Source organism: Typopeltis vanoorti, chromosome 17 (genome assembly GCF_054136105.1).
Source record: "Typopeltis vanoorti isolate ZY-2024b chromosome 17, IOZ_Tvanoo_1.0, whole genome shotgun sequence".
Lineage (NCBI taxonomy): Eukaryota > Metazoa > Arthropoda > Arachnida > Uropygi > Thelyphonidae > Typopeltis > Typopeltis vanoorti.
The window spans coordinates 106,779,560-106,802,154 of record NC_143565.1 but is presented as its reverse complement, the minus strand read 5'-3'; the positions used below and the strand labels follow the sequence as shown (position 1 = coordinate 106,802,154).

At 36.6% G+C, this 22,595-nt stretch overlaps 1 protein-coding gene across 7 annotated transcripts in view; it reads left to right on the top strand.

Annotated features, from left to right (window-relative positions):
* The window catches only part of LOC150097746 (MAP/microtubule affinity-regulating kinase 3-like), a 297,798-nt gene that overhangs the window by 15,753 nt on the left and 259,450 nt on the right, over positions 1–22,595 (top strand). For all 7 annotated transcript variants that reach the window (XM_090407471.1, XM_090407465.1, XM_090407466.1 and 4 more), the window contains exon 2: positions 18,694–18,768. In XM_090407471.1, coding sequence (XP_090263597.1) covers positions 18,709–18,768 — 60 coding nt within the window. In that variant the 5' untranslated portion in view covers positions 18,694–18,708. The remainder of the gene's footprint in view (positions 1–18,693; positions 18,769–22,595) is intronic.

Sequence of the window (22,595 nt, the reverse complement as noted above, 5' to 3'; positions counted from 1 at the left end):
GTAGACACTCTGCCTCCAACTGGGGAGATCGACCATGCAGTCTTGTAAACTTATAATATGCTAGTTATTATAATATAATAGGCGTCCAAAGGTTTCCAAGCCTCCTGGACTACTCACAATTATGATGAATACAAACCATAAAAAGTTCCATGCCAGTTTGATCGTCGCCCGGAATAACAAGGATCACATCACTTGTTTAGGTGGAGGGCAAGCTTCGAAAAATGTTACAGTCCCATATTCAACACTACCTCAAGATATGTTCCCTAAACATAGAATGGATATCTAAATCCAAAGCTGACTTGGCTCTCCAGGAAACCCATGTGCCTGACACAGCCCTCGATAGACTAAAGATCCCAGGACTCATTCTCGTGTCTTATAACTGCCACCTCAAGCATGGCCTAGCAACCTATATCTCAAGCAATCTATAACCTGGTCTCAAGGATATAACCCAAAGTGTTTCTGATACAGAATACTCCATAGGTATTAAAGTTCAAAATATCACCATATACAATGTCTATAAACCTCCATCGCAATCCTGGCCTGATCAGATGGACCGACCTCCTCCTCACCCTGCTATCTATGTTGGTGACTTCAAGTCCCATCACACCATGTGGAGCTATTCCTCTAACAACCGGGATGGTAATAATCTAGCTAACTGGATGGATACATATAACTTGTATTTGAATTATGATGCCAAGCAAGACTGCACTTTTTATTCAGCCAGATGGAACAGAACGTACACCCCCAGATCTGTGCATAGTCACTAAAGACTTTGAAGACCACCCTCTACCATCAATCAGAACCATCCTTAATAGATTCCCTAATAATCAACATCGCCCTACATTAATAGAGATAGGAACATCAAATCCCAGTCATCAGCAGAACACAAATCGTTAGATGGAATCTCCACAGGTTCAACTGGACTGCATTTCAGAAACAAATCGAGCAAACCATTAGATTAATTCCACCCACTCCTAATTGCTATCCTAGATTTATTAAACTACTCAAATCTGCAGCAAAAGCCTCTATCCCTAGAGGCTACAGAAAACAATATATCCCATGTTGGAGTAGAGAAAGTGAGGAACTCCTAGCCAAATATGAGGAATCTGAAGATCCAACTATTGCTAAGGAGCTCATATCAACCCTGGATAAAAACAGAAAGGAAAGATGGATCTCAACCATCAATGAACTCGATTTCGTCACATCTAGTCAGAGAAGCTGGTCACTTCTGAGAAAATTAGGTGGAGCTGAGCCAACAGCACACAAAATAACAGAGATAACTCCAGATCAAATGGCTAACCATTTATTGAAAACCTCCAAGATTCATCCCAGCTCTACCAGGAAAATTTCTGTACAAGCTTCCACCAGACAAATGATGGAACCTGAGCTTCCTGAACTCGTACACGCAGTATCTCGAGAAGAGGTACAAATAGCCTTAAAACTTACCAAGAATGGCAAAGCTGCAGGAGTGGATGGTATACTCCCTGAGTTTCTAAAACATCTTGGTCAACATGGCCAAACATGGCTGGCTGCCCTTTTCTCAGAAATCATCATGACTGGTAAACTACCAAAGCTGTGGTGGGAAGCCAAAATAATTGCCGTGCCCAAACCAGGGAAAGATCCAAATGATGTGAAAAACCTGCGACCTATCTCCTTCCTTTGCACCACCTTTAAGCTCTTTGAAAGAATTCTCCTTAAAAGAATTTCACCACTCCTAACTGAACAAGCTGGCTTCAGGCCAGGAAGAAGTTGCTGTGACCAGGTCTTGGCCCTGACAACTCAAATTGAAGCAGGCTTTCAGAAGAAACTTAAATCTGGAGCCACATTCATTGACCTGACATCTACTTATGACACTATCTGGATCAGGGGCTTCCTCCTAAAACTAGGAAATATTATAAAGTGTAAAAAACTTTCCAACTTTTTGATTCTATTCTCTCCAACAGAAAGATCTGGGTCCATATTGGCGGAAAAAAGAGCAGGCCCAGATTCCTTCACAACGGTCTTCCTCAGGGCTCTGATTTATCCCCTATACTTTTTAATATCTACGTGTATGATCTACATCATACCAGATCAAGCAAGTATATGTATGCCGATGACCTAGCGATCTTACATCAATCCACCTGCTTTATCAACCTTGAATACAGACCTGAACACCCTTGAAGAGTACTTTATGCAGTGGTACTTGAAACCAAATCCAACGATAACAGTGTCCTCAGTATTCCGCCTGTACAATGCAGAGGTGAATCAACAACTCAACCTTTCTTTCTGTGGAAAAATGGTAGAACACAAGCCTCACCCAAAATACCTTGGGGTAAGCCTGGACAGAAGCCTAACCTATAAAAGGCACATCATCAACCTCTCCAATAAAATTAAAACCAGAAATAATATCATTTCAAGGCTTGCTAGAACAACCTGGGGTTGTGGTGCAGAAGTCTTAAGGTCGTCTGCACTAGCCCTCGCATTTTCTGCAGCAGAATATTGTGCCCCTGTCTGGGAAAGAAGTATGCACGCTAACATTAACACCCAGCTAAACTCTACCATGCGCACAATTAGTGGGAAAGTGAGAAGCACCCCTCTCTCCTGGCTGTCTGTTCTATCTAACATTGCTCCACCACATATATGGAGAAGACAAGCCTCGTTTAAGGAATTTAATAAAGCAGTGAGCAACCCACTCCTGGCCCTACATCAGACTCTCCTAAACACACCTAGTGTACGCCTCAAATCTAGAAAGCCTCTCTGGTCCATGGACTAACTCTCTTCAGCTGTGCTGACATATGGAGAGAACACTGGTCCAACAATCTACGAACAAACGGCTTTCTCGTAGAAGATCCCTGTGCTCCGCAGCCTGGTTTTGATCTTCCTAGGAAGATTTGGTCATCAATAAACAGGATCAGAACTAGTCAGGGCAGATGTGGCTACCATCTACATAAATGGGGGCTGTCAGATCACCCTTATTGTGATTGTTCTACCGTGGCTCAGACGATTACTCATATTGTGTACGACTGCCCAAGGCGCCAATTTCACGGTGATGGCCTACAGGACATCCACAAAGTGATGGATGAGGCCTTAAATTGGCTTTCCAGCCTGAACCTTGATGTGTAGTTGATGTAGCGGTGGTTATGGAAGAAACAGAAGATCACGGTCCTGTCTCACCACAAAGATGTTATTCTCTTAGTCACTCATAGTCCTTGTCATGGTATCAACAATGACAACAATAATATACAACGTTATTGTTGTATATTATATTAATATACAACAATTTACAAAAATATACAAATTATATACAAAAATATAATATATTATTTTAATATAATATACAATATTATATTAATATAATATTGTATATTATTATGAAAAAAAAATAGACAACAGAATTAGCAAAGCTGGTATGGTATGGTAGAAAGTCAAATGAATAAATATATATGGAATAAGAGAGATTTTAGTCAGAACAGTAAACTGGCTGTTCAAGACTAATTTTAACGACCAATTTGAACAAGACTGTTCAGACCAATTTTAACTTATGGATCTGAGAACTAGAAATGAAGACTACAGGATAGTTCTGAGAAAGATTGGGAGAGTGAACAGGTGGCATCAATGGCAGTATCATATTAAGAATGAGGATATTAGTAAAGAAATTATGATCTTAGCATTTGGGAATGTGCTAATAGAGCTAGTGTCAGGTGATATGGTCACTTAAACAAAATTAAAAGGAAAGGTTATGCAAAACAAGTGTTTTTTGCCAGGATGGCAAGAAAAAAAGGCCCAGACATAGATCAATATCTACGTGGATGATATGATAAAAAGTACCTTTTAAGACAGAAATATAAGATTTGATAATATTTGAGTTTTGGAGAAAAATTGTCAATAGGAAGTTAGTAATGATGTAACTTTTTGACTACATCAGAAAGTTATATCAAATCCCTGACATGTACTCCCCCACCAAGGGTACATGTCAGGGATTTGATGATGATGAGCATAGAAACATGCCAAGTTTAATGCCATTCAAGTTTCATCGGTAGAATTTTCATGTAAAAGTAATACATGAACTATCTTTATAGTACATGTACACTTTCAAAGATTTAAAAATACAGTTACAGAATTTCTCTTAATTATCAGTAAATTATTTAACCAGAAAGTAAAAAGTTTTCCTTTCCAATATAACTTTGGTTTGTTTAGAAGCATAATGATTCATCAATTGCCTGACAGATGTCAGATTGGAAGTTCAAGACAATTTGTCACATCCTGATTATTATTACCACCCCAAGACCTCATGGAGTCAAGGACTCATCTGGGAGGTCCTTTTATTACACACACAGCTCATCATACCATGTTTTAAACACATTCAAACTCTTTGCAGACACCACATTCTCAGGCAAGGCATTCCAATCATTCACAACTCTGCACGAAAAAAACCTGCCTGTCACTCCCATACTCACACCCTCTTTATACAGTTTCCAGGGATGACCTCTGGTTCTCCCCTGATCCCCCACTATTCTCTGTAAAACTTCTCCAGCATTTATCCTATAACAACCCCTTACCAACTGGTAGGTCTTTATCATATCTCCCCTCTTCCTCCTGTCCACCAGACTCTGCAAATTACATCTTCTCAATCTTTCCTCATACTCGACATTCCAGAGGTCAGAAACTACCTTAGTCAGTCTCCTTTGGACCCTTTCCAACATCTCTTCATCCTTCTGAAAACCCAGTGACCAAATCTGGGCACAATAGTCCATGTGTGGCCTAATCAAAGCCTTACACAATGGAACAAGAATCTCCCTACTTCTACACGTCAGTGTCCTCCGCATCATTCCCAGAAGCCTTTGTGTTGTCTTCACAATATTGACGATGTGTCCCCTAAATTTTAGATCCTTATCCACTATCACCCCCAGATCTCTTATTTCCTCTACTTCCAACAATATATTCTCACCAAGCATAAATTCTGCATCCCATCTTTGTTTTCCAAATTTTAAAACCTTACATTTTGCAACATTGAATTCACATCCCCATTTCCGTGCCCAATCACTCAATCTATTCAAGTCTTCCTGTAAGGCCACAACATCTTCACTACACTTCACAGTTCGTCCCAACTTTGCATCATCTGCAAACAACTGAATATCTCCATCCAAATCTTCACCTATATCATTAATATACAAGTTAAACAGTAATGGACCTAAAACAGACCCCTGCGGCACTCCACTAGTGACTTTCCTTTTCCTGGATATCGCTCCCCCATACACAACTTGTTGATACCTATCAGATAGCCAGTCTCCAATCCAATGCACCAATCTAACATCCAACCCCATCTGCTCTAGTTTGACTGTCAACCTATCATGAGGTACTCTATCAAAAGCCTTTGCGAAATCCAAGTATATTACTGTGTATCCTTTTCCTCTGTCCAAGGAAGCAGTCACTTTATTGTAATAAGTAAGTAGATTACTAAAACATGACCTCCCTTTACCAAATCCATGCTGTCCATCAAAGATAATACCATTGTTGTCAACCCAACTTGGGATCCTAGTTCTCGCAAGCTTCTCCAACAACTTAACCACAACACCTGACACACAGATAGGCCTATAGTTTGGTGCTTGAGTTTGATCACCTCCTTTATGAAGTGGCACAATCTTGCCCTCCTTCCACTCCTTAGGAACTTGACTGAGTGCAAGACTCATATTAAAAAAATATGTCAAGGCAGGTGTCAACTCCCTGGCACATTCTTTCAGAATACGTGGCGATATATTATCAAGTCCCACAGCCTTGTTAACATCTAGTTTACTCAATTCCCCGTACACCTCTTGCTCACCTACAGTCAGTCTCTCCTCCCCATCATCAACTGCTCTCAATCCCTCCATGAAGCCACATTCACAAGATTGAAGATCTTTATGAACTGTTCATTAAGTATCTCCACCACACATTCAGCATCAGCTGTCTTTATACCATTTTCTCCAATCAATGTCATCCTTCCATAATTATTCTTTCTTTTGCTGGCTACATATCGAAAGAATTCCTTAGGATTCTTTTTGGCTTCATTAGCCAACTGCTGTTCATATCTCTTATACCTGGTATGAACATGTTAAGGATCTTCATTTTGTACAACAGTTGTAGAACTTCACAAAGCACTAGATATGGATTATACACAGGGGAGCAGATGGTTTGTAAAGAACGAATTGTATAAATCATACATTTATGTGTAAAAGAGTAAGCTAAAGGGCATGCTGCATTTAATGGGGATCAGACTAGATATAGTAGGGTTAGGATATACAGAAGCAAAGCCAACAGAGCTCTCAGATCTTGAACTGTCAGTATAGAGGGTTAAGAAATGTGTGCATTAAACAACTGCAAATAAATGGATGATGTAATATGAGACTTCCTTAGCTGGCACAGCGATTGCATGATGGAGTGCAAACCTACCAATTGGGAATATTGTTGTGTCCAGTGCAGGTAATGTTGTCTACATTCATGCCAATAGCTTGCATAAGCTCTTTCCCACACATACCAAATGGGTGAATGGCAGTCAGATGTGTGTGACATTAAGATTCTTAGTGTAGAGAAAAAAAGCTCATCTAAGTAGAATGTAGGAGCCCAAGAAGAGATGCAGTTGATTACTTATTGAAATTGCCTTTCATTAATCCTCATGTTACAAGAATGAAAGTATATTGTGAACTCATCAATGTATAAAATGTTATCTACTGCAGGAGAAAGTTCAGTGATTGAAAATTGTTCACTTTGATAGCAGAGTAGAGAACATGCTTTTATTTGCCTAATGACTGGGATTAGTGAGTGCTTCTCATTCATAGTTGGAAGATTCAGCTAGATATAAAGTTTTTGATAAAAAAACAGGAAGATGTCTCTGAGATTCTGATTAGGAATCCAGAAAAATATTAGCTCAATAAATTATTTGTTCTTCTGGTGTTGTTTATACCATGAAGCACTGTTGTGAATAACCATCGACACATAAGCCTATCTCTACATATATTTGTTCTATAGTTCCTTATTAACTGGAAATTCCATATTTTGCAGCCTCCCAAATGAAGACTGCATGATTACATCCTCATATTGAACTCCTTTTTTTTTTGGTTTGAATTCTGCTCTTGTTAACAAAACCCATTCCTTCATTCTGTTCCCTCTATTTTTCTTGAAAATACTATACCCACTTACATTTTATTCCTGCAAATATTTCATCTTCTATCAACCAGTATCCAGTGATTCCATTAAATTTTGGTCAAGATGAACCAACCAGTACCAAAAACTCTTAATCCTTATGCTTCTGGCATACATAAATTGCAGTTACTCTCCCTCTCCCACTTTGACCCATAATCATCCTTACACTCTCTATTATTCTGCTCAGTTTGGGGTCCTGAGAAACTATATTTAGCAATTTTTTAATAATTTTTTAAAACTCATTCACTTCAAAGGTACACACATCTACATCACTCCCCCCCCCCACCAAATGACTTATTTCATTGAGACACCTCTCTTCTTCCAAACTCTTACTTTCTCCAAACATACCTAGTTTGTTCTTTTTTATGTGATTCCTATTCACAAAGTGCTGTAAACCTATAGTAAATTAATACTCTGAGTGGGCTGTTTTTATCTCATCAATCCTTTCATATCAGGTTCAGCACCCTGATTTGACAGCAGTAAGCAGGTAAGCTTTTTAAGAATCTTAGAAACCTGCATACTCCTTATAATAGGGTGTTTAATTCCTCTCTGCATTGTATGCTGTGGCTTTAAATTATGCATGTTCTTCTGGTCAGTTTGCCTGTTTTGCAATATAAAAAACCTGGGAGGAAAAACCTTACCACCTCCCATATGAGACTAACTCACTTTCAGTTGAAAAGTCCTGATAAAGGTTCTTTGTGTCCTAGAATTTGAACTCAGCCATTTCCATCTGTGGGATATTGTTGAAACTGACTGATATAAGAGGCTCAAAATCTTAAATCACAAAAAAAAAAAAATATATATATATATTGAAAATTTTGTAGTTAAGTGACTAGTAGAAGAAAGACTATGGAAAATTGCTGGAGATATGAAAGTTCATTGAGTATGTTTCAGTATTTCATGTTAAAGGGTTGGGATTGTTGTCTCAATAACAGTTGGATGGAAGAGGAGAAACTGAATAAGACCACATCTGGACTACTGCACACAAATCTTGTTGTGTGGATTTTGTTCATACGAAAAAGTTATGGTGAGAAACTAGAGATGTGAGACAAAGATTGTGACAGGTCTATGTAATGTTTCCTATGAGAAGAGGTCTCTGAGCTTCAAAATTAGCTGATAGTCAAAAAAGAGGAGACATGATAGAAGCATATAAGGTATTAAATGGCTTTTATAATATTGACACTGAAGACTTTCAGTATATGGCCGGAAGGTAGATTGCCCCCCCCCCTCAACGTTGTGCAAGAGTGTGGTTAGCAAGGGTGTAAGGGCCATATTTTTGCTTAGAGGATCACGAATGGTCCAAAGGTGGTTGAATGCTTCATCAGTGAATGAGGTCAAGGAGGGATATGATAGGTATTGTATGAATAATGGCTTGTGCATAAATAATCTCCTGCAGTGAGTCTTTTGACTCCAAGGAGATACCTACCTATATACGAGGGGGGGGGTATCTAGAAAGTGCTGATAAACACCTAGAGCAAAAATGATATTAAAGCAACTGATATAACCACAAGAAAGAACATATCTTAAAACTCTTTAATTCCCATGTTTCTTTAAATTGTAATAATTTTTTCTTTTAGGATATATAAGAGGACAAAATTAATTCATTTTTGTTTGAGGTATTTATCAGACCTTTCCAGATCCCCCTCATAATAATAATTACTCGTCTTATGCTCACTGAACCAATTTGCTGATTCATGTCATATACATCTTCTTTTCTCATACCTTTTTTAGCAAAAAAAAAAAAAACTGACTATATTTTGTCCTGTTGGCTTATTCCTTCCATGATCCTGCTGTCGTCGCTTCATTGTTAAACTTCCCTACTTTTGTTGGCTATGCTTATGCTGTAATCAGCAGTACTGCTTTATCATTCTTTCTCTGTTCTTTCTGCAAATGATATCTCTTACATTCTGTTTCTCTATTATATAGTGAAACCTGTGGAGTATTCATAATTAAACATACACATGTAACCACAGTACTTAAATTATTTAATAAGTAAATATTTCATCATAAGTATCTTAGGACATCATCAGTACAGCAATTTCAAACAGCACTAGGAATAACATACAGTTAGGGTGCATGCTTACACTGGAATCCCACTATGTGTGCAGTAACGTGCTATAGAATTAAGTTAAAATATATCTGATAAAAAATAAATTAGATTAAATTAAAATAACATACATAAATTTATTTTACAGAATTAAGGATGACAATTTCCCAGACTTTAGGGACTGTGCCATTTTCCTTGCCCAACTCAATGGCAACACTGGTACAGAATGTCAGCAAGTTGCCAAAACATGACCTTCCCTTAGCAAACCCATGCTGCTCACTGCAAAGCAGAGACTCACCATCAACACATTTCAAAATGCAAGCCCCAACCAACTCCTCCAAAATCCCCACCAAATCTCGAGACACTAATTGGTCAACAGCTGGACACATTGGTCCCTGCACCATCCCTCTGCAATGGAACCACCACACATTCCTACCACTCCTGTGGAATCCTCCCTGTTCCAAGACCCCATACTAAACAGCCTGGTCAAAGGAATAGCCAGCTCAGCCAAACACTCCTTCAGCACAAAAACTCCCATTCAGTCTGTGCAACAGCTCCAATACCTCGTCCCCACACACCTGAGCCCCCCCCCCCCCCCCATCCATTAAGAGGCAGCAGTGAGCTCAGTGTTGTGTACACTAGACTGACAGTTTTAACAAAATGGGCACTCACTAGTTGATTTTTTTCTTGATAGATCAAGAAAAATCTTCAATTATATTCTTGATTTCATCATTCCATATTCCAAGAAGTTGCTGGTTTCTTTTCCATTTTTTTTTTGTTTGTTTTTTCCCAGAATTTTCTGCTGCTTTATGTATAATTAGTCAGATTTTTCCATGATTTTATCTCTTCTTTCCTTTCTATCTCTTTTATGTATTTATTTTCTTTATATGCATTCTTTTTTTACTGTTTGTAGTAAGATATTTTATATTCTTTGACTCATTTTCATGGCTTACTTTTACTCTTCTGATCCTAATGTCTGTTGTAATCTGATTAACAGAAATTATTTTCACTGGGATGAGTGCTCTTATCCCTCACTGTACTCAAAACCTTCAAACTTCATCCAGACCATAGTTCTCCAACAACTGGGTCGAAAATTCACCATATGCCCAATAGTACAAGTCAAAAAAATCCTGCAATTTATATTACAGCTCATAACAACTGCAAAAAATCAAATTCTGAAGCTGACTTTGTAAGTGCCAAAACTGCGGAACACAATTTCTGTCTTTCTGCATTTCTACCTCTCTCTTACATCCTTATGGTACAATGGTAAAATCTCCTAAGGATGAGGCAAACTTCTCGGCATTAGTTTTTCATCTAGCTCTTGTATAGATGAGCAAGGCAAATTTCTTCCCACTGTCACACAAATTCTATGCTTCCTGAAATTTCACCAGGACATCAGAAAAATACTCGGTAATTTTGATACCAATAAGTCTCCTTGGCTTGATGGCGTTCTTGCAGTTGTATTAAAAACTTGTTCCAGATCTGTATTATACCCATCTCTTCAAGCTGTCATACTCGTCTGTATCTATCCTACAGCTTGGAAGCAAGCTTTTATCCAGTCAGTTCCCAAAAAAGAAGTTATCAGCCATCAAACTATCACCCTATTGCTCTAACTTCAACACTCTCAAAAATAATGGAAAAGGTCATAAACAGCCAACTGCTTCACTACTTGGAGACCTACCAATTACTCAGTGACCACCAAGTTGGATTCCATCATTCTCATTCTACAGATCTTTTAGCCAACCTCATGCATTTTTGGACACAAGTCATGGAAAAGTTAGGAAAAGCTAGAGTGGTCACTCTTGATATTTCCAAGACATTTGATCAAGTCTGACATCGTGATCTTACAAAACCAACTTTTTGGATTCTTCCTTTCAATGGATTGTCAGTTTTGTTACCAGTTGTTCATTGCAGCTCACGGTGGATATTTTCCCTTCATCAGATTTCTGTCAGTGCTAGTGTTACCTCAGGGCTCTGTGCTTTCATGAAACTACACTCTTCTTCTGATACATCAACAATATCCTTTCCTGCTGACATCCATTCCTATTCATAGTTTTGCTGATGGCAGTGTATTCCACTCTTTTTCATTTTCAAAACCTTGTGAGGTAATTCATGCTTCAATTTCGTAGAAAGTATTTTACCTTGGGTATAATAAATGTTAAAAATACCAAGCAATTTTAAACCTGATTTTACTCCATTTCCCAAGTAAGCAAACAGACAAACATCAAGTTTGCGCCTGCAAGTGATGCAAGTCTAGCTAATCCTACAGGTAGTGCAAGACCAAGGCAACTCGTGGTAAAGGTGGCATAAGCTCTGATCACTAATCTTAATATTTACCCTTAATGCCAAAACACATCTCCAAGGAGGGGATGTATGATGTTTTGTATTAAAGGCAAGGGGCCACTACCCAGACTGGTTTCGACCTTTATTGAGGTCTCATCAGTGGGAGCCAGGCTGGAAATACCAAGATTTAGTAATACAGAGCTTATAAGTATTTTACCAGAACAAGTTACCATAAGGTGTTTTAACCTTATTAAATAAAAATCTCTGGAGGAGATATTTATTTAATAAGATTATTAAATAAATTTAATAACCTTATTAAATTTATTTAATAAAAGAAAGTATTTTACCTTGGGTATAATAAATGTTAAAAATATCAAGCAATTTTAAACCTGGTTTTACTCCATTTCCCAAGTAAGCAAACAGACTTTCTACATTTATATCTACATATAAATCTACATATTTATTATATCTACATATTTAAATTGCAGTGTCACAAGTCATGCTGAGATTGTCAAATGCACTGTGACTCTTATAGTGGCACCCACAGCTTGCAGCAAAAGATGTCAGTTGCTCTTTAATATTTTGTCAGATGTTCATACAAATTTTTTGACTTCTCTTATGACTGCCCCACACAAAGGTGTGTTTGGCTGGTTCTAATGCTTGTCCCATGTAGCCATCATCCTTTCCATTTTCTCAATTGCATGAGATCGAGATTTCGTTACTCTGGTCATACTGATATTCATGGATGATTGAGTGCTCTTACTAATTGTTACGAATAGTTCATACTGTACTCGGCAAGATTAGTGGTCCTAGATGGCCTGGCCAGGATCAGTTGGCTAGTAGGCTTGCATGCATAGATAAGTGGTATCGGAGTAAGTCTCAATCCTCATTTTCCAGGAATAGGACCCAAGACTATCTGTGGTACTGGTATAGTATGTAGAATAGTCCTGGTATTCTGCTCCTGATCAGTCATTGCTTGCTGGAGAGTGGGCATTTTGAGTGAATAATCTTTCATCCTTTTGTATATCTGGGGCCCTCAGTGAGCCTCAACACTTGAAAACCAAAACTAAGAAACAAAAAATATTGGAAGTTGCAACAAATATGCCAGTTTTCTTAATCTTGCATTCAACATGGGAATGATTCACTTGGAAAAATGTCACCCTTTTTTCTCCAGGATTTGGCAGGATCCCCAAAATATGTAAAGAAACTGTGTTCAGGAGATATCCTTATTGAAGCAGTACAATAGCATAATCAGAAAAATTATTCCATTCAACATCTGTCTGGGAAATACCAATTATGATTACCTCCCACAAAACTTTAAACTTCTAGAAGCGTAATATCAGTGGGACTTCCTAGATGTCCCCAGTGAGATCTCCACTGAACTTAAGAACCAAGGAGTGACAGTCATAAGGAAGAATCCTCATACATAGGGATGGGTATCTGGTTCCCAACTTTCACAAAACCCAAATCACCAATATCTGTTAAAGCAGGTTATCTCAACTGTCCAGTAAGACTCTATATCCTTAATCTTTACACTGCTTTAAATGTCAGAAATATGGTCATTCTCAAACTGTTTGTCTTTATTGTCACATCTGTGTCTGATGTGACAATAAAGATAATGAGCATAAAGAGACAAACATTGAAATGCTCTGTGAGGGTACTGCCCAGCATGCTCTTGTGCATGCCAAAGGGTGGAAAGTGAAAAAGAAATATAGAAATTTAAAAAAGAACGGTGCATCACCTGTCAGAAGGCAAAGAGGCATTATATTATGAAATCTGCTAATCCCTCTTATGTTGAGAAGGCAAGTGTAAAGAAAGTGTCAGGTGGGATGTTGACACCTATGTCAATCCTGCCTTCTCATAACTAACATCCTTGAAAGATATGACTTGCTCATTAAGTGAATCAAAGAGAAAAATCAGTATGGACTCACTCCTGAAAACATGCACTAATAAATGATCCCACTACATAAAAATCCTCTTATTAAAAAAATAATGGAATGTGCATTACAGAGGATCAAAGACATGCCTCCTGACTCTTTAATAGATGGTCAACAGATAGCATGGATACCTTTCCCTCCCCATCAGGAAGATTGAACAATTAATATACTGAATGCCCTAGAGGGAATGGAATTTTATGTCTTGGATATTTTTCCAGAAGAACAAATGATGGATACTGGCCAATATAAACTTGCTAATATAAATATATACTGGCTTGTATAAACCAATAAACTTCTGCCTGCAAAAAATGTACCTAAAAGCAAGTGATGATTCAGCATTCTGTAACATTATCATCATTTGTAAGGGCAGGAGATGAACCTCCTCAGGAGTTGCCATTCATCCTTGTGAACAACCACATAACTTTCCAGCAAGTCCTATTTAATACCCCATTGAAGCAGTTGCTATCCGACTCAGTCAGAATTCTAATAACAGGATTCTGCATCTATGTTCCTCCTGCTGCAGATATTCTCAATACATTCTTGATGATGTTATATTGCAGTTACCATCCCACTCTTTTAATTGGGATTTTAACCAATACAGTTGTGATAGTGTCTACATGGAAGAGTTGTAGACTACAACAATCTCTCTCTCCCTCTTAAACACAGGAAGCAACACCTTCTAACTGAACTTCTACCTAGCTGAACAGTCACTGTAGTCAAATTAACTATCTGTTCACCCTCTTTCCACTGTTTAAGTTGGAAATTGTTGACAACCTACTTTGGAGAGATCACTTTCCTGTAATATCTACTTTTGTGCATTTGCAACCGTGTACTACATCATGGATATCACAGTGGAAAATTAAGCAAGCTGACTGGTCCATTAACAGAATTCAGTTCTGCGATGGTCAGCTGATCTCCTATCGGCAATGCAGTGAATGATATAACAGTGTATTACACAAGCTGCGACAACTGCAATTCCTACAACATTAGTTGGTTTCTAAGTTTTACTGAACCATGGTAGAATGATGATTGCACAATACCCATAGAAGTCCAGAAGAAAGCTTGGGGTATTTTCTGCAGATATCCTACAGTAACAAACCTAATTGTTGTAATTGCTTTCAGATGTGCCGGAATCCAGCAAGGCACATCTGGTGTCAGAGTCTAAAGGAATCCTGGATCCAATATATATCTTCCATAACAAGAACAACCAATACTAAAGGAGTCTGCGACAAAATCTAGAAAATGAAGGGCAGATGTATCTATCCTTGAATTCAAAGGATGCACAGTTGCTGAACCAACAGCAATTGCCAACACTCTTGGGAGATTTTGCTAAAACATCAGCAATAATTTTGCCTCCCCCATCCACTTGAGTTTCTATCCAAAAAAAAAAAAAGTAATGCAGAACAACAACAAATTCTGTTTTCTTCAAACAGCCCTGCTCTGAGCAACTGCTTGTGCAAGATTCTGGAAAAAAATTGGGTAACTCTTACATTTTATGGTTTATGGAGAGAAACAATCTTTTTTCCAGAACACAATTTTGCTTCTAAAAATGTCATTCTACTACTGATCACCTAGTTTGGCTGAGGCATCTGTTAGGGTGCCTTCTTAAAATGTAAGCATCTGGTATCACTTTTTTTTGAAAAATAACTAAAGAAAATTTTAGAAAATTCTATAGAAAAAACATATAGAAATTTATAGAAAAAAACAACACTGCTTGGAGATTTGGAATATTGAAAGACTATACAATTTTGGTCTCAGAAGGAATCTCTCTCTTTTTATAAAGAACTTTCTATCCAACAGAATCTTCCAAGTCTGAATGGGAACTGCTCTCTCCCAACTGTATACCTAAGAGGATTGAGTTCCACAAGGATCAGTTTTGTCATGCTTTTTGCAGCCAGTCAACTCAATAACAGAACAGAACTTCTGCCAACAGTAATGTCTTCTGTATGAATAGCTACCATCTTCTGTCATTCAGTATGAGGGTCTTTCTCTCAAATTATCTATCTCATTCATTATCCAATTATTGGACTCTTGCAAAGGGTTTAGATTTTCACCACAGAAAACAGTGTGTGTAGTTTTGCCATATGTGTAGTCTTCATTCTGACCCAGAACTTCAACTAGTTCAAACATTAATCTCAGTTGCACCGGAAGTTAGGTTCTTGGGGGCTCATATTTGACACTAAACTTATCCCACAACTGCCTTACATGTAAGGCAGTTGTGGGATAAGTACCATAAAACATTGAACATCTTTTGCACCTATCTTTCACTTGAGGTACTCGCAGATTTTCTTTGCTTTGTTTGTACAGCGCACTGAGAAGATCAAAACTTGATTATGTGTTCCCAAGTAACATGTAATAGGCTATTCACCATCAAGCCATCAGAATTACAACTTGAGCTTTCAAATTGTATTGATTCCTAGTCTATATGTCAAGAACCACCTTTGTTATTTCAATGTCAATAGCTGTCTCTGTTATATGCAACTAAAATAAAATCCCTTTTGCCTATCTTTTTCCATAAAAGTTTTATGGCAATCTGTCAAATGTTTGTATTCTCAAACCAAAGGGTTTTATGTTAAAACCCCGTGATTTGTAAATAAAAGCTCTCTTACGAGCTCTAGATATTGGAGTAGACAACATATGCCACTTAAATACACTTCCCATGACATTCATACATAACCCCATGCAACTTTTCTCCCTGCAGTATACTGAAAATTTTCACTCTTCCTGTTATTTACCAGCAGCTCTTTGAAGCTCATAGAATTGAATACTCTGGTTTTGTAAATGTCTGCACAGATGGTTTAAAATTAGAGGTACTAGTTAGAACTTTTGCCATCTTCCCAGACAGTGTAATATTTGTTCATAACCTAGTAGAATGTAATAACTGTACATCTGAACCGTATGCTATAGAGCAGATTTGGCCAAATTATGGCTCTTACCTGCAATGCAGCCATATCGTCAAGTCATTTGTTAATATGAAGTTAAATGTTCATTTTTAATATAAAACAAACCCATAATTAGATGAAATTGAAGTCCACTTGATGACACCATCTGTCATGTGATCTGTGCAGTTTATTTCCACCTGCATCTTAACAATTTACTTACCGCTCCATTCTGTGGGAACATGCTGAATCAAGTAATTTTATGATTTATCTACTACCTCATTTCCTATTTTTAATTCATTTTGCCTATCTTTTTACTATTATTTTATTTTAGTTAATACTTATTCTTTGTTATGGCACCAAAATCATGAAAAGAAAATAGAAGCTTTAGAAGTGAATGGGAACAAGATTTTGCATTCATTGCAAAGGGAAACAATTGTCTTATTTGTGAAGCAACTCTTGCAAGTTAATGTAAAAAATGCCATTATGAAAAAAAATTCACAATTTTCATCTCAATATCCCTAACATTCAGAATTATGGACAGTCAAGTTTAATTCTTTAAAATCACAAACCACTATTTAATTAAAAAAATTTAATTTGTTCATTTAGTGTAAAAAGTAGTATGCATCTGTACAAAATAAATGTATCTGAAATATATAATAAACAATTTTTGAAATCATTGATTAAAATTACCCTGGGGGGGGGGGACTGATTGCAGCTCTCGAGTCTGAGATTCTTGTATGTATCTCGTAGCGACATGAAGTTTGGTCACCTGCTATAAAGCTTGCTTTAAAATGTGTAAGATTGCATTGCTATGAAAGGTGCATAATATATATAGATTCACAGAGTTCTTTACAAGTGATAAGAAGGCTACAAAAACATCCAGAGGTGTCTTGAATCCAACTTGTCCTTTCTTAGATATGGAAGGCACACTTGGATGTATGCTTCTGTTGGATTCCAAGCCACATTGGAATTAAGTGAAACAAGGCTGCAGATCACCTAGTTTCTTCAAACTTCTCAATCTGCTTGTATCTATACTGATTACAGGCAGATCATCGGACACAAACTCTATTCCATGATGACATCATGGAATAGAAAGTTTGGAATCATGGGAATAGAAAGACCAATAAACAAGACCAATTGAATCAAGCCTGAAATTATATTGTGGCAGTCTAGTCTATGGAGAGACAATAAAGAGGAAGTTGTTCTTTCTCAGTTCTACATAGCTCAAATTAAAGATGCCAAGAAATTATATTATTGTTTAATTATTGTCCAAGCGTAAATAAACAAAGCTTGTGTGTGTGTGAAGTATCTTCACAAGTAGGTTACTGGTATACAGGCTAATCACTTCACATTTTGCCTTAGCATTCCATACTGCAAAGCACACATCCTTCCCAATATGTATAATTCTGTGCAATATGGGAAGGGCCACTACCCAGACACTTAGACCATCTTACAATCAAAATACTGAATATGAAGGAAGATTTAATCAACCACAAAACCTGTTTCATAGACCCAACATTCTATCATTTATGAGAAGGAAAAGAATTGAGTGGTTTGGCCATGTTTGGAAGGCAGGCAATCATTTGATCAAATGAGTGCTTACATATAAAATTAACAAGAAAAGATCTGCAGTAACACCCCAAGCAAGATCAATTGCAATGAAAGACCTAAGACCTAATACAACTAGATAAACACTTTATTCAAGATGCAGCCTATGATAGGGAGAGAGAGAGAGGCTAATGACTGCACATTAATTGTCTTTGAGGGCCTGGCTTCCACTGATGATACTTCAGTAAAGGTAGAAACTGGTCATTTCCATAGTGCATAGCATTATATACACTTGAAAAGATGTGGGAATGCAGTGATAGCATGAGTAATATGCATGGAGAGTTTGGGGCTTTAAGTGCAAAGCAGAAGTTTACAGAACACCTGATCTAGGTAGTGGTCATTCCCATAGTACATAGCATTATATACACCGGAAAAAATGTGGGAATAGCAGTGATAGTATGAATAATAATACACATGGACCATTTAGGGCTTTAGGTGCAAAGTAGAGTTTACAGGACAAAATGCACACTTGAGTTCTGTCATGGACAGGGCAACTGAAAACTGTGGACTGCACAGGCACCTTATGAATCAAAAGGGAGCTATCATTAGTAGGTGATTTAAACTATAGGGATATAGATTGGAGGGAAAAGAAAATGTGAGAGGAAGCACTTGCTCCCCCTCCCCCCAAAATTACAATTTGATTTGTGGTACTGCTGACAAAAATCACACAACCTTAAACTTAGTTCTGTGATCATATTAATGAAGCTTAGCCTTACTTTTAATTGAAAACCTTAGCAAAAATATTTTTATTAAAAATATTTATTTTTTGTTTGAATAGTTGTTTTTGGCCAAAATGACTGCTAGTATTCGGACACCATTGCAGACAGTTCACGAATCAGTTATAGCAGATCAGGTAGGATATCCTTACTTTTTCATTCAAGTGGTTTAAAACTTGATTTCTGTTGCAATTTTTTCTGCAGCCAATTGTGTTGATTTCGGAACTTATTTTCATGATATAATTTTATCACAACATGTTGTCAGGTAATTGAATTGAAAACTGTCTGCAGCAAATATAACTAAAACATAGACCTTTCAAAGGCATTATATAAGTCTTATGTGTACACACAGCAGAAGTTACCAAACATAGAGAAATCATCAACATCAATATTTCATTATCAGTTCTTTATCAACAATTTTCTTCTAAATTGGTTTGTTATTTAGATTTAAATATCGAGATGTAAGCAAATGACATAATAAAATTATGAAAGTAATAGAATGAACCTACATTAGAGAAAAAATATTTATTTTTTGTAGAATTTTTGACTAGATTTCCTAGACATTTCCAGTACAGTTGAAGAGATAAACACATTTGCAAGTGCCAAACTACACTTTAATTTTACTTTTGAATTCTGCCTTTTGATTGCTTTTGCACTGATATTCAATTGATTCCTTACACTAGCTTTCCTTATTCTGTTTTCACTTTTCATATTTAATTTGCCTTCTTCATTTAAAATTGGGCCTTAAATAGTTGAAATATGTTGCTTATTCTGTTGTTTCTCAATGGCAAACCAACTGAACAGCAAATTCCAAATTTGTTATTGCATCTATTCAGTTTAATTAATATTCTGAAATTTATTTAGGAGTATTTGATTGTCTGAATAAAATGCTGAGTTTAATCTTTCCAATTTTGTTATCAGATTTAATGCCACTTCCTTTAATGTGATCCATATGGATAATAAATATTGGTGGAGATAGCATGAATCCTGATTCATGCTATCTCTACTACACCTGATTTTATGTCAAACCATCTTCCTATATTCTGGGTTCAGTTTTAACTGCTGACTTATGTATAATCTTCTTGTAAGTTTTTCCACTTGGTTATACTATAAATTAAAGATACCAAGAAATTATATTATTATTTTGACACCTCCAGGGAGGGCACCTTCTCTACAACTCCATCTCCACCATTCAATCACCAACTGACTGCCACTACACCAGCGACATCTACCACCGACCACCACTGGTATTTCCACAGGCAATTACAAACATCCATGCTCACGGTTGATTCGAACTGCATCCTTTTGGCTGGAGAGTGGATATGCTAACCACTCGGCCAACGAAGGTATAAGAGTTTATTATACTTGATTTAATCCTTTATCCAAGTGTAAGCAAACAAAGTTTGTGCCTGAAATATAATCAGGACTAGGGCAACTCGTATAATGCTATGTATTATGGAAAGTATAGCATTATACATACCCGTAAGGATATGTGCTTTGCGTTATGGGATTCTAAGGCGAGTGATGTGAAATCATTAGCTTCTATATATGAGTTGCTCTAGTTCTGATTATATTTCAGGTGCAAACTTTGTTTGCTTACACTTGGATAAAGGATTAAACCAAGTATATAATTTCTTGGTATCTTTAATTTATGTATAATCCGTATGCTGCTGTAAACTCATTTATACCATATAATTGTAGCATTTTGAAAAACTTATCTTTGCAACTTATCATATATACCTTTTTAGAACTATAACACTTTGGGATTAAATCTAAATAGGAGTTTTCAGGATAAGATTTTACTCCAAGACGAACATTTGAGAAATCATGGTATGTAACAAGGATCTGTATTTAAGCAATGAATGTTTTTTTTTTTTTTTATTATTGTTATTATTATTTTTCACAAGTTTCTCTTTTACAAATTTTTCTTAACCTCTTCTTGAGAGCATCAGCTGACTTGGTATGGATGATGTTCCTTTGGTTGGAAATACCATGGTTCAATTTCCAGATATAAAAGTTTTACAATGAAACTACTACAAAACTCTTATACCTTCATATTTAAGCATTTCTGGTTGAATATTATTTACGTTATCTGCTTTTTCACATATCAAGTTTTTGATGGCTTTTCTTTCTCTTTGATGTGTACTCATGCTTGCATTGCTGTTGAATATTTTCGACATCTAGATAGTAAAATTGTTTATTCAACTAGTTGTGTGAAATAACTGTGATCAAAGAAAAAAATTAAGCTAAACAGTTATCACTCAAATTGTAAATATTTAAAAACAAAATTAACTGTGGAATGTGTGCTTGTGCTATGTAGACACTTGATTTGTGGCATTATGCATTGGCCTCCACACGTGCTAAATGTTTTATGTGAGAGGACGATGCTTGGTGTAATATCATGCTTGTTTCTTCTTGCACTGTTGTGGATGTTTTATCATTTTTGCTAACTCTTTGAATGCTCTTGATTAGAAACTGTAGCCTATGTTGACCAATTTTAGTTCACTTTTGCAGTAATGCATGTTTGGTTTCTGTTGTATATGCAATCCTAATTTTTTTTTTTCTTTTTTTTCTTCACATCCTTGAAATATTCAGACATGCATATCTCTCCTGACCTGCTTGTCAGCCTTATGTGCCCATAGTCCAGGTTTCTGGATACCTGGCTAATGAAGAAGTTGGAGAATAAGGATACCTAGTATCTACAATAGGCTTAAGCAGGTGCCTTGCTTTTAGAGCTCTATAAATTTTTGAGACCAGTAAATTGCTTGATATGAGACATCTTTTGATATCTTTGGACCATTTAATCATATTGTTAGACTTGTTGTAACATTGTCCTGTTGGGGTGCAGTCAAGTTTTGAATAGGTACTTTATCATTTAGTAAAGTTTGCATTTTTTCTATGTATTCTGTTGCATTTACAATAACTGTTACATTGCACTTATCTGCTTTGAAAATTACAATGTTTTGTCTTGCCTAATATTCTGCAGAGCTAACCATTCCCAAGATGGATAATCATGGCTGGTGTCAAAAAAAAGGCCTTCATTGAATTCTGAAAGATGTAGCAGACTTGGGAATGGTTAGCTCTGCAGAATATTAGGCAAGACAAAACATTGTAATTTTCAAAGCAGATAAGGGCAATGTAACAGTTATTGTGAATGTGGAAATGCCTACCATATTTCCTCAGCCAAAGCTTCCAAACAAATTTCAAAATGGAATGGTATCAAATGTTGCCTTGTACCCCTTCTGATCTCCTTAGACCTCCAAAACCTCACCATACACTAATTAAAAAACCTGGTATTTCCATGATCGCCTATGTACACAATGTTTGCCACATTACAACAGAAACTGAACATGAAGTATTGTGGCAGCAAACTGAAATGGTTTACATAGGTCACAGTTTCTACTCAAGAGCATTAAAAGTCAGTAGAAGATGTGACATTTTCGAGTTAGAGTAGGATTCCACCTTGACTAAAAAAAGAAACTGAATTCGAAGATAAGTTATCGAAAAAAAATAATAAAAATAAATAAATACAATTAAAATAAAAGGGGAAGGAACTATATTAAAAATTAGCAAATCTAATTTAGGTTTTATAGTGTTGTGTGCAGTAGGTATGCTTATATCATGCTGTTAATATAGCATGATATAAGCATACCTACTTCACCGTTAATGTCAAAATATAATGATTGTGGCATTTTTTGTCAAAGTGCGCAGTGATATAAGGGGGACTGGAAAGTAATCAGTTATTTTTAATACGTCATTTTTAGTCGATTGCTTTTTCTTAAATAACACATAAATTATTAAATTTGATTTTTATTTAAATATTAGCATTACTTTTCTATTTAAAAAAATCTGTTTTTTTTTAAATTTTATATTATTATTTTTTAATATGGCTGACTTTAAAGTTGAAGAGCACCACTTACATCATTGTATGCTGTTTTTGTTTCGCCAAGGAAAGAATGCTACC